This window comes from Nanorana parkeri, unplaced genomic scaffold (genome assembly GCF_000935625.1).
Source record: "Nanorana parkeri isolate BGI_ZX_2015 unplaced genomic scaffold, ASM93562v1 scaffold104, whole genome shotgun sequence".
In the NCBI taxonomy this organism is placed as follows: Eukaryota; Metazoa; Chordata; class Amphibia; order Anura; family Dicroglossidae; genus Nanorana; species Nanorana parkeri.
The window spans coordinates 1,895,105-1,907,772 of record NW_017306372.1 but is presented as its reverse complement, the minus strand read 5'-3'; the positions used below and the strand labels follow the sequence as shown (position 1 = coordinate 1,907,772).

The following is a 12,668-nucleotide window of genomic DNA, read 5'->3' as shown; positions in this document are numbered from 1 at the left end:
CCAACCAAGCATTGAAGTGAACAAAAGTGGGTGGGGGGGGGGGGGAACCTCGCAGACAATTCCACTTGTCAGACATGGGGCATGGACAGTTTAAGTTGGTAAAAGAAGTGTCCGGGTATAGCCAATGGGATCATCTGCAGATGGAACATACATTTTGGTAGAATGGCCATTTTCAGTTTATTTATTCTACTTAGCCAGATAAAGGCCATTCTATCCCAACTGCAGAGATCTGCTTTGACGGAGAGAAGCAGTGGCTCAACATTTTTTGAGTACTGATGACTACAGTGGTCAGTCAGATGTATACCCAAGTACAGCAGCGAACCAACCTGCCACTTAAACTAGAAAGATTGACATAGAGCATGTGCTAGAGCATGCTGTGTGGTAAGTGGGAGTATGTCAGACTTACCAAAATTTATTTTGAATTTAGAAAGTAGGCCAAAATCCCCCAATTCTTCCATTAACTTGGGTAAGAAGACAGTCAGATCACAAACATTAAAGTGTATATCGTCTGCATAAGCAGAAAGTTTATGTTCACAGGAACCTATGCGGACCCCATGGATATTAGGGTTGGCCCAGACTCATCTAAGAAATGGTTCTAGTTAGGAAGAATAATAGAAGTGACAGTGGGCAGCCTTGTCTTGTACCATTTGTTACTGTAAAGGGGACTGAAAGAGCACCTTTGATTTTCACTCGAGCACTAGGGTAATGGTATAGGGCTAGAATGCTCTGTAGCATCTATTGTCCCAGGCCCATGGCTCTAAACACCTCTTCTAAAAAGGCTCTGTCCATCCCGTCAAACACCTTCTCGGTGCCCATGGACATGGCATGGCAGAAAGCAGGGCTATTTGTTACCCATTTGACAAGCTGGATCACTCTGATGCTATCTTGGGCCTCCCGCCCAACAATAAAACCTATCTGGTCAGGGTGAACCAGGTCTGGAAGGAGGCACTTGAGCCTTTCTGACAAAATCTTAGCAAAGACCTTAAAATCAAAATTCAAAAGAGAGCTGGGGCAATAATTTTGTGGAGGGGGTCCTTTTCAGGTTTTGGAAACACAGTGACATGGGCCAAAAGTCTCCATTGAAATGCTGTTGAACTGATAAACCTTTTACATGTAAATTATCAAAAGTAAATGTCACTATTATATGGTAGACCAGTCCAGACTTTAGAAAATTTTTAATTTTTGTTTGAAATTACTACGGGGGGATGGACAAAGGCATAGTATAAAACAAGCTCAGTGCTGCAATAGCCCCTGCATGATCACCTTTTAACTATGTCAGGAAGTTCCCGCCTTACATGTTGAACTGATTGTGGAGGTTGAAAATCCAGCTACATGCTGCCAACGTGCTGCTAACTCCATTGCCATCTCTACTTTGTCCAAAAGCTCATCTGGCTGGCCTGGGAACCAAGACCTCTTCCACTGCACCCAGTATGAAGGTGAATGAATAAAAAAGTGTTCAATGCTGAACACTTCTAGGTTTAGAACCTTCTATCTGAGCCAACAAAACTGCAGAAAAGGGAACCCTTGATGTTTCCATAAAGAGAACCTCTCACAAATATGCTATCACATTACGGCTTTCTTGTGACAGGTATGAAATTAAGTAAAAAAAAATACATATATGTAACATACCCACAAATGGAACATAAACATACAAACAGTTAACACATATTTACGTATTAACACCCATTACACTGCTCACTTTAGATATCCCTACACATGTTAGAATCATTTTAGGGACTCATTTTTAGTTTAACTGCAATCCAATAATATACAAAAAGATTACACATGTCACATATTTACAATTGCCTTATCTTAATTTTTAAAATGAATATTAAATAAAATAAATGTAAAAATAATTTGAAAAAGTTTTTTTAAAGTCCCCCACGAGCACGCACATGCCATATCTTAATTTTTAAAATGAATATTAAATAAAAGAAATGTAAAAATAATTTAAAAAAGTTTTTTAAAGTCCCACTGCGAGCACGCACATCTTCATGTAAACACGCGTCGGGTGCACCTACGTATGAAATCGACGATCGTGCTACACATGTTGGGTATTGCCGGGCACGCCGGAGTGAGAGCAATAATTCTAATTCTAGGGCCAATATTTACACATATCTCTAAATTGATGACCTATGGGGTCTTTTAAATCGTCGTCTATGGACTTTTTGGGGTACTGAATTTTGTTGCAGTGTCACGGACGCACACAATTCTTAACCTGGGCATGTTGGTTATATATTTACTCTTTGGGGTATCTATTTACTCGTTGTAACCTCATCTTTTAGATTTTATTAAAAAATGGCTATTTTATTGTGTTTTGGGGCGTTTAAGTGCATTTATCATTAAATTCGGGGGTTTAATAAGGGGTTCCGCTAATATCGTGCAATATAAAAATTTGGAACTGCCACCATTTTATTCTACTGGGTCTTGGCTTTCAGAAAATATATAACTTTTGGGGGTTTGAAGTAATTTTCAGGCTTAAAATGTGGATTATAACATGTACACAAAAAATGAAAACAAGGCCTCGGCCATGAGGGGGTTAAAGGGAAGGTTGCGTGAGTATGAATTATTTTAGCATTTTTTGCAGAATGCAAGGCCCATAGCCATTCCTCACACTTTATTGAAACTATCATGGCAGTCCATCTGGCTGATCTCATATGGAGATTAGTGTCTTACAAGCAGGGAATGCATTTATGACACCTTTATACCATGCTATCCGCTCATCATGTGTGTTTGAATCATGTTTTGACAAGGTAATGGTTCTTCATACATCTTAAGCGGTCTTGAAAGCTTCCAATTTTAATCAGCTCAGCCATTTAGGTATCATTCAACTATATATTTGTCTGCTACTGTATGTAAAATAAAACTTACATTCCGGAGATTGCATATTGTAACTATGGACTTGGTTGATTTATATTGAGGTTTGAAAATGACAGAACAGAATATTGTCTGAAAAAACATACATTAATTAGGAATTAGAAGTTGGAATGTAAATCCCCAGGATTTAACATGTGAGTGAGCAGCAACAATTAAACCTAAAATCTGTGATACATGGCACAGCAGATATTATATGCTGCTAAATAGCTGGAGACGCGTAATAAAAACAGACGTCTCGCCAAGATTCTGAGTTGTCTAGGGCCAGGAAGCTGTAATGGTGCTTATTCATTAAAAGGACAGAATTGGGAGATGCGTGTCATGTAAAAAAACTAACAAGAAGTTATGATGGAATATAACCAGAAAAAGAGCATACTACTTGGCAGTGTGGGTTATAGCTATAGGTGAGCATGCATGACAGTCTGGTTAAATCCTCCTGTGAAGTGGAACTCTGGTAGCATCTTCTAGATCTACTTAGATAAACAATCTAAGCTTGCCATAGATATTAGTTGGTGGTTGGATGTGCATTCTTGAGCACTGAACATTGTTATTTATTTCCTGAATTGATCCTTAGACATCAGAATATTATGTATGTCTGTGGGCTGAGTAACACCCATAAGTTCCTGTCTTATTTCAGGGTAACAGTAAAGAATAGCAGGAAATACACTGTAATGGGAAGGAGGGATTGTCTCTCCTTCCCATAAAAATTGCCAAGGCACAGAGTCTAAAGAGGTGTCTGGTATTTACCAGAGCACATTGCAAAGAGTGATCGACTTTGCTACAGAATGGCTCTCAGTTTGCAGCCCTTAAACAAACATGTGATTATGGCAGCTAATCAGGGTTAGAACCAAAGCAAGGTACAAAACCAACAAGCAATCTTAGAAGCAATTCAAGCAAGGACAGGCCGATGGTCAGGGTGGGCAGCAAACTACTGGAGTCAGTTACAAAGCCAAAGTTGATTACCAAGAACACTGGAACCCTGGGCCAATGGAACTTGGATACGGAGGCCTGTGTCTAGGAGCTTAATCTATTGCTCAGGCACAAGTGTTGGTCTGAGCACAGCCAAATAGTGATATTAATTGACAGGCTGGGCGGGGACTGGCTGAAAAGGCAGATCATGGCAGGTTGGAGGGTCTGGGATGTCACTATAAATAGTTTCAAAAATCATCACAGCATCCAATAGTTTTCCTTGAGCTTTTTCCTAGAGTTTTGCTAATAGAGCCTTTAGCCCTGATGCAAGCAGTGGCTGGTCCATGGGAGGAGTTATGCAAATATCAAAAAGTCTTGATAGGTGGATGTCAGGCTGGAGGAGTGGGTATTCCTTGACAGATTGCATTTGCATGCAATAATGCATCAAACCATACCGCACAGACATCCATATGTAACTATTGTGAAGAATGGGTGCATGGCTTTACAGTAGTACCATTCAAAATCCTATAATGAAGAGAAAACTAGCACACCAAGAAGTAGATTCTGAAGCTGGATTTACTCAAGTTCCATATCAGCAAAAAAGAGTTACACCATTTACATGCAGACTGCCTTAGGTAATGCCAACGTTTGATATTGAGCCTCCATAACGGAAAAAAGCTAAAATCCAATTGTTGGGGGACATTAAGGTTGGAGAAGAACTAGACACTGTTGCATGTCCTCCAATCAGGAAATGAGGTGGGCTCTGTCTGACTTGCTGCAGCTTCTAATGCACATTGTGAGAAGCTCTCTGTGTGCAGTAAAATCAGAGTAAGGAATTTCAGTACAGGAGAGGAGCTCGTACAATTGTGCAAGACTGAAGGGAAGGCTGGAGTTCAGCTTTATGCTAAGGGCTGCAGTGCCTGAGCTATACCATATTTAATCACCATAAAGAAGACTAAGGCCCCTTTCACACTAAGCGGCATACCTTTTGGAGCGGACTTCTCGCGATATCGCGTGGCAAAATTGCGTGATATCGTGCGGCAATCCGCTTAGTGGGAATGGGGCCTAAAGAAGTACTGAGGCACTCATGAGATTTTAAAATGATTGACACAAACCACAACCCTTAAAATACATAGTATCACAATTACCACAAAGCCACCCACCACTTATAAGAAAAAAGACAGATCTCCCTCATAAAACACACATCAGGGTACCCCCACATTTAAACCTTTTTCGCTGTATATTGTATAATTATACAGTATATATAACAGTAGGGTCTCAAAGTACCGGCCATGTGGTTAGGAATCATTCTTCCTGGAGGCATCGATCGTGCATCCAGGGATAATGCTTGATTCCTAACCACATAGGGTTGCCACCCGTCCGGGTTTCACCCGGGCAGTACGGGTTTGCAAACATGTGCCCGGGTCTGTGCCCACGTCCCGCCCGGGCACATCATTCAACACGATACAATGCCGCATACTAGCATATCTTGCGGCGGACGCTTATATATATATTATATTATACTGTTAAATATCAAGTGAAAAGGGGGGGGGCTTGTATAGACCATAAAACGTGCCCCCATAAAAAAATGCCACAAGTAACCTGTGACATTTTTTTGTGTGAGCATCTTTTATGTGCCATAGTACATATCTGAACTCCAAAACAGATGTCACCGGTACCAAGATCCCATGTTACTGCAAATCCATTCTATTGATAGTTGTCATTCAAACGACAAGCGCTTTCTGGGCTGGGCCGGGTCCCCTTCAGGCTCAGAAATTACATTACATAAAAGGGCTACAACTTTTATATGGACATAATAGAATATAATTTCTGAGCCTGATGAAGGGGACCCGGCCATCCCAGAATGACAACTATCAATAAAATGGATTTGCAGTAACATGGGATCTTGGTGCCGGTGTGCCGGTGACATCTGTATTGTTCTGTTGTGAGCCGCGCCATCCGCAGTCATTACCAGCACCCGTTACTTTTGGTATATCTGGTAAGAAGTGCGGCAAGGTATATGGGTACTGCTTTGTACACTTATCTACAGAATGCATATGTGGGGACCTGCGGCACACTGGCAAGTTGTGATTAACTCCAATGTCATTTATTTACAAAATACATGCATAGTGTATACTTTACAAAAAAATTGCCGCAAAGCGCTATAGTGTTCGGGTTTGGCTTGAAGAAAAGGTGGCAACCCTATAACCACATGTAATCATAACACATACCATTACATGCGGTGTGCAGACGTTTATATGCAGCGGCTGTCACCTGATCATTAATTTGATCATTAACTTTAATGGGTGACAGCTGCCGCATGTAAACGCCACATTAGGGATTCCTGCTGCAGGAATCCCTAATCGCACCTAAACGTACAGGTGTGAATGTGGCCTTGTTGTGTATACATTAGTGTGTGTATTTCTGGTTGTGGGGGCTTGTGCATATTTCCATTTGTGTGTATTTTGATGTGTGTGTGAAGTATGAAATTTGGCAAGCGGCCCCCATCGGAGAAAAAAATGTGTCCAGTGGCCCCCAAGTGATTGAGTTTGAGACTCCTGATATATAATTTTCTCAGAACCTATCCAGAAAACAAAATCCCCCCCCCCCCCCCCTGCTGTATTTAAAGCAGATCTCCAGGATTTTGAAAAGTTAACCCTTGCACTCGGGGGAACAGAACATAAAATCACCTGACCTCGGTTCTGTGGCAGTGACTGCTCACCCCTCTCGCCCCCTGTTCATGTCTAATGCAAGTAAATGGACCTTGCATAGACATGATAATGTCACCAGGGCTTAGACCACCGGAGCCTGGGGGAGGCTGTGAGGACCAGTCTAGCAGCCAGGTGGGATCGAGGATCAGGTAAGTTTATTTTCTTTATTTGTACCCCTAGACCAAAACGAGCAGTCAACCCTTGCAGTGTGGGGGTAACCACACTGCTAGGGTTAACTTTGAAAATCCTGGAGTTCTTCTTTAAGCTTCTTTGTTTTAGTAGAGCTCCAGGCATACAGTTCAAATATATATGTCAAGCATCCTTATCTCTATTAGCCAATAAGATTACCCTGCTACTTCTGGGTTTAGCAGTACTGCTACTTCAGTCACGTTTAGTGTTTCTACTGTTGTTTTCCAGATGTTGACTCACTGTTCAATAAGCAGGTTGGAGATGGAAGGGTGACATATGAACCTGAATGACTGAACCAGGAAATAAGTGTGTCACCTGACAAACCCAAACACAGGTTACTCACATAGTCCAGGCTTTACATCCTCTCTTTGTTCAACTGATGTTCCTCTTCCGGCTGTCCACAGTCCACCAACCCAACTATAGGCTACTCTCACAGCTCTCTATACATTCCCACTACTAGGCAGCCAGGCTGGCAGGACAGTGACATGGCAGCAAACAGCATAGGACCCTACAAGGTGACCACATATAATATTCTGCATTATGTTAAATATCTGTGTGAAGATGAGCACTGTGAAAGTGCGTTTGTATTTGCTCTATAATTAACCTAATGCATGTAGATGATCTATTTATTAAAGCATAATGCATGCAGTATTTTTGTTATTATTTGGTATCTTTTACCTTTAAATATAGAGTTTTCATAACCACAGTATATAGCTTGGATTACTGGAATTTGTCAAATGTATGTATTCTGACTCCGATCGTTGTGATAGCGAAATATATCCCTTGCTGAGACCTCTATGCCTGGCCTGTATAAGCAGATATACTCACTGCGGACAATCCTCGTCAGATAGCTGAACTCGTCAATACCGATTCATTCAAAAGAGGTGTTTATTCTTTAACATCAGGGTTACAGCAGATGATAGGAACAGCAGTTGAACGGTGATAGTATTGTGCGGTCAGAAAATGATGCCTTTCCTACGTACTGTGCAGATCACATGTGTGTCCTTGTTACATGTGGCTCTTAACTGTGGCCATGACACAGGAAGTACTGCACACAGGAAGAAGGGAGGGGCATACATAGACTGGAAATATGTCGTCACATGGGGAACAGAAATACAGAAAAGACATGTGTGATATCACAAAGGCCACTAGATGGCAGCATAGGATAAGACATGGATTTGCTATGGGGAAAATAGTTAGGCAAAAACACACTATAATAACTCTATCTAAAACAATGCTAATATTAACTGAGGCTATGCATCTCATATTCTATGCCCCGTTGGGGCGGCACAGTATGTTATACTATTGCCTTTTTTGGCATGTATTTAATATAAAAATGATTGCGCTGATCCGTCTGTCATTCTGTCCCTAAATTATTGTAGACTTTTGACCCTGTGAGTTTCTATGTGGTATATCCATCATGAGAAATAAAGACTTTACATACCGATATCATGCAGAGATAGAGAAATATGTTACCAGCATATCATTGGAAATCTCGTTTATTGACATCCAATCATCATGTCAATAACTGAAAATTTGCTATTTTATTTTTGATATGATGTTTGGATATCAATAAAGGTGGCTTCCAATGAAAATACCTGAGGTATGCTGGTAACATATGTATCTATTGGCTCCATTGTGGTGCCATCCACACGTTGCTTTGGCACCCATCATGAGGTATTAGATTGGTATGGTGTGCAATGGGGAAATCCTATTAATCATGCAGAAATAAACTCATTGTGGGATAATTCTTTACAAAAGTTAAAAAAATAATGCATACAGTTTAGTAAATACACCAAAATATCTGCGATCATATAGATAACGTAAAGCCACCACATCAGCACTGCCCCTGAATCAGTTTGCAATCTAATGTCCTCACTACAGCTTTACACAGTGGGGCCCAATTGGGTTGAAAGCCAAGTCAGCCATAAGTATCAGATCAACTGCAGCATACCCACATAAACATGGGCAGAAAAACTCCATGCAGATAGTACTCTTGGAGGTAAATTACCCCGTATTTTAGAGCTGAAAAGGAGGAACAATGTCTAGCTAGAAAAATGTTCAGACTTTGCAACTTATAACATGTATTTCAATTATTGGGACATGTATGGTTCACCCTAAAAAGAACATTCATGCTACCAACCAGTTCTACTTGAAAAAACTTTGTCTTGACTTTACAGATGGAGCATACCAATAGCAAAGACAAACCCATTGTTATTAGTTTTGGACACTACACAGCCAGCCTACAAATACCAGTGTCCCTGGCATTCCAGTCATGAGTCAACAATCTGCTGTTTACAATGTTAAACACACACATTTCAAGAGACCTCTTGGTGGTTTTTTTGGGGGTAAATGTTCTCTTCCTGTGCATGACTTGTAGAAATAAGTTAAAGTTCTTTAGTGACACGCTGTTCATTGTAAAACAGTTCATGAACAAAGCCCATTAATCATCTGCACATAAGTAAGATCTAGCACAATGGTTTATCTCTGTTTACACATCTTTGGAATCATTTTCACGTCAACCATGCAGTTTGCTTACTCAGACCAAGTTGAATATTGTGCAAAGTTCATTTATTTCACTAATGCAACTTAAAAGGTGAAACTAATATATGAGATAGACTTATTACATGCAAAGCAAGATAGTTCAAGCCGTGATTTGTCATAATTGTGATGATTATGGCTTACAGCTCATGAAAACCCCAAGAACCCCAAATCCACAACCTCAAAAAAGTAGATTATTACATGCAATCAATAAAACAAGGATTGTACATAGAACAATATCGGACCTCTGAAAAGTACAAGCATGCGTATGTACTCAGTACTTGGTTTGGGCCCCTTTTGCAGCACTTACTGCAATTACTTTTGCACGATATTCTAATTATTCGAGTTTCACCTGTATATAATTCACCACAATGTTAACACTGTGTGCGGTGTGTTACATTGAAAACAAAGACTACAGGTGTGTATGCTTACCTCAACTGACCATCACAGTGAGACCCTGGTCCAAACTACATTTGTTATATGGCTTCTAATGACAATAATGTGATCACTACATAAAATTAACACACTTTGACTTTAAAGCTGAGAGGGATTTAATGCGCAGATTAGCTGACCTCATAAATTATACTTGCCCTGTCCTGCTTAACAATCAGCTGCTGTCTAAGGGCCAACCGCATCTCTCCATCAACATAATGGACATTTAAATCACAGGAAGAAAATATTATAGATGGAGAGCTTTGTTGTTCCTGATTTAGACCTGCCCAGCTATGAAATTCTGAAGAGGATGATAGGTGCTTTAACACCCCCCTCCTTATATGAAAGCACCAGTATCACAGGATCAATAAGAAAAACTAAATACATATTATTTCTTGCCACAAAATTGTGCTGACATGTTGAAAGCTGGTGTCATCCGTGGCTGGCTTCTTCTTCCACATTTTGTGTGCTGGCTCACTGATGTCGTTGGCGCCAGCTCCCACACTTGAGCTGTATAATCGAGATCTCTCATTTGTTAAATCTTGTGAGATTTCAGGAAATCTCTTGAAAAAGTTTTTGTCTTTCTTTACATTTGCCCAGAAGGCATTGGTGACGTAGTCTTCCAAGGGTGCATCTGTGAGGCCAGGCTACATCACCAGTGTCTTGGGAAACACAGAAGTCGAATATCAATAAAAGGTAAATACAAAAAAACTTTTAATAAAAATAGAACTTTGGGATCTTTTCATATCAGCATGCAGTGCTGCAAGCACCAGGGCATTTTGTGTTTGGAGGTCCTCTTTAATTTTGTATTTCTATGACTGACCATTAGAGCTCCATGGATCCACCAGGGCGTGATATATGCAAAGTGTGCTAAGTGTAAAAATGTTGTGCTGTCATAGCAACCAATCATTTTCTATAACTTATTTTAAGACCTGGACTGTAAAGACACTTGGAAGCTGGTGGGTTTCCATTTGTTCCATCTTTTATACATGCCCTAAGGTATTTTTCACAGGAAGGGGTTTTGCTTGTTCACTATGCAGGCAAAGTCATACTACTTATTTAGTTTAGCAGGAATAGTACTTACTATGAGGTGGAAGTAATTTGAAACATTTCATGCAAAGTTTTAATTACATAACTAATGTTTTTGTATTTTTTAAATTTTATTTTATTTTGGGTTTAATACAGAAAACTCTTTTTCTTCAATTGTCCACAGCCGTTCCTTTTAACTCCTTATTATGAAGAATTTGTGAACAAGTACAAAAATATATTTGTATGACAGGGCTGAGGAAATCTAAAATGTATCTACCCAATAATTCGAATCTGTTTCATCACACATGGGGTAGGGTCCATTACATTGAGCCAATTGGCCCAAATTTAAAAAAAAATCTTTACTATGTTGATGTGAATTTTATTAATTGTTAAGTAGTATTAACACATTTAAAATGTATCTGAAGACTTTTTAAACCATTCTGCATTCTATACATGACGGAGAAAAAACAAAGTGGGGGCATTACATATAGTTTAACCCTTTCACTGCCACCGATATGTGTAATACACCAGTGCCAGTACCAGCATGTACACAAACTACAGGCATTTGATTATGTTTTCACTCCCAACTGCTGGCTCTCTAGTGGAAGTGATTACGTCTACCTGCTTGCAAACGTCTCAGCCAGGGTGGGCAACCTCAGCACTCCACAACAGCTTGAGTGCCTACCCCTGGTCTAGACAAATAATTGCATTATCAGCTCTGTCCAAAGAGGGAGCAGGGACATTTTCAAGGAAATAGTGTAATCATTTTACTGTGAAGTATAAAGTATGGCAAAGATGTGTGAATCACAAAAGTAGCTGAATAGACCTAAAAATTCAAACCATTATGCACAGTTTCCTCTTTTTCCCTCTCATATGGATAGTGTATGGTAGATGTCTTTGAGCTTAAATCCGTGCCATACTTTGTTAACAATTTTTGAATAACCCAGCAAAAATTATAAATATCTTACACCTATTCGTATCTTAATGGCAAAGTCATTTGCCTGAGTGATTCATAGTGAAAGCATGGAAACATTTGCAAGCTGAGGCAAAACATTTGGGTTAGGCCTACACACACAGGCATGATGTACAAGCATTTGATGGCTGTTGATGGGATTAAAGGGCAGAGAGTGGGTATCTTTGCTTTTTATTACATGGTAGTAAATGTGGGATGTGGTTTCATTGTGGACTTGCAGCCCTTGTTCTCCAGGTTTCTTCCAAAGCTTCCCTCACCTTGATTTAATGTAATAGCACAAGCCAACACTGCCAAGCACAAACACAGGATGCACAAGTATCTATCACTCATATGTCTTCTCAGTAGTCCTGCTATGAAGGTGTTTGCACTGTAGTCATGACAGTTACATTGTAATCATACATTGGTACATAAAGTATATACACAGTTGAGTGCATTTAACTCATGTTGGGTACGCTCATAGTTTCCAAATATCATCTTACCTACCTACTTCAGTTTCCTGCATCTGTCATTTCCTTAATGTGCCTCACAGCAGAAGTATAACTAAAGAAATATCCACTGAGGTTTTCATTTCTTTTATCTCAGGCAAAGCTGAAATGAATTCACTTTCTCAGTCATCTGTGCACCGAAGCATGCAGTCTCAGCCTGAGATGAGTTCTGGAGATATTCTACCTTGATCCTAACGCTGAGGCTGCTAGACATTCTATAGCTGTCAGCCTCTGGATTCAGGTGTGAGGTATCAACTCTAACTGCAAGTATGTCAGTGAACTATATGAATTGCCTTTTAAACATGGCAACTGTGGGAAAAATCACTTAACCTTAACTTACAGACCGGTATGTTTGAGTATCACAATTATTTCTTTTTTTAATAAATCTTTTTAATCAGTTTATAATGCGTAAGAAATACAAAATAAGCTGCACCAGTCCAAACCTTGTAGGGAGGACACGAGAAGCACAACAAAGTAACAACTTCACAGTAAAAAACAAGAAAGGTAACAACAAGAGAACAGGAA

The 12,668-nt window shown here is 39.9% G+C and overlaps 1 protein-coding gene across 1 annotated transcript in view; it reads right to left on the bottom strand.

The window, feature by feature from the left end:
• The window catches only part of FREM3 (FRAS1 related extracellular matrix 3), a 144,366-nt gene that overhangs the window by 115,780 nt on the left and 15,918 nt on the right, over positions 1 to 12,668 (bottom strand). The window contains exon 3 of the mRNA XM_018552972.1: positions 10,056 to 10,290. Coding sequence (XP_018408474.1) covers positions 10,056 to 10,290 — 235 coding nt within the window. The remainder of the gene's footprint in view (positions 1 to 10,055; positions 10,291 to 12,668) is intronic.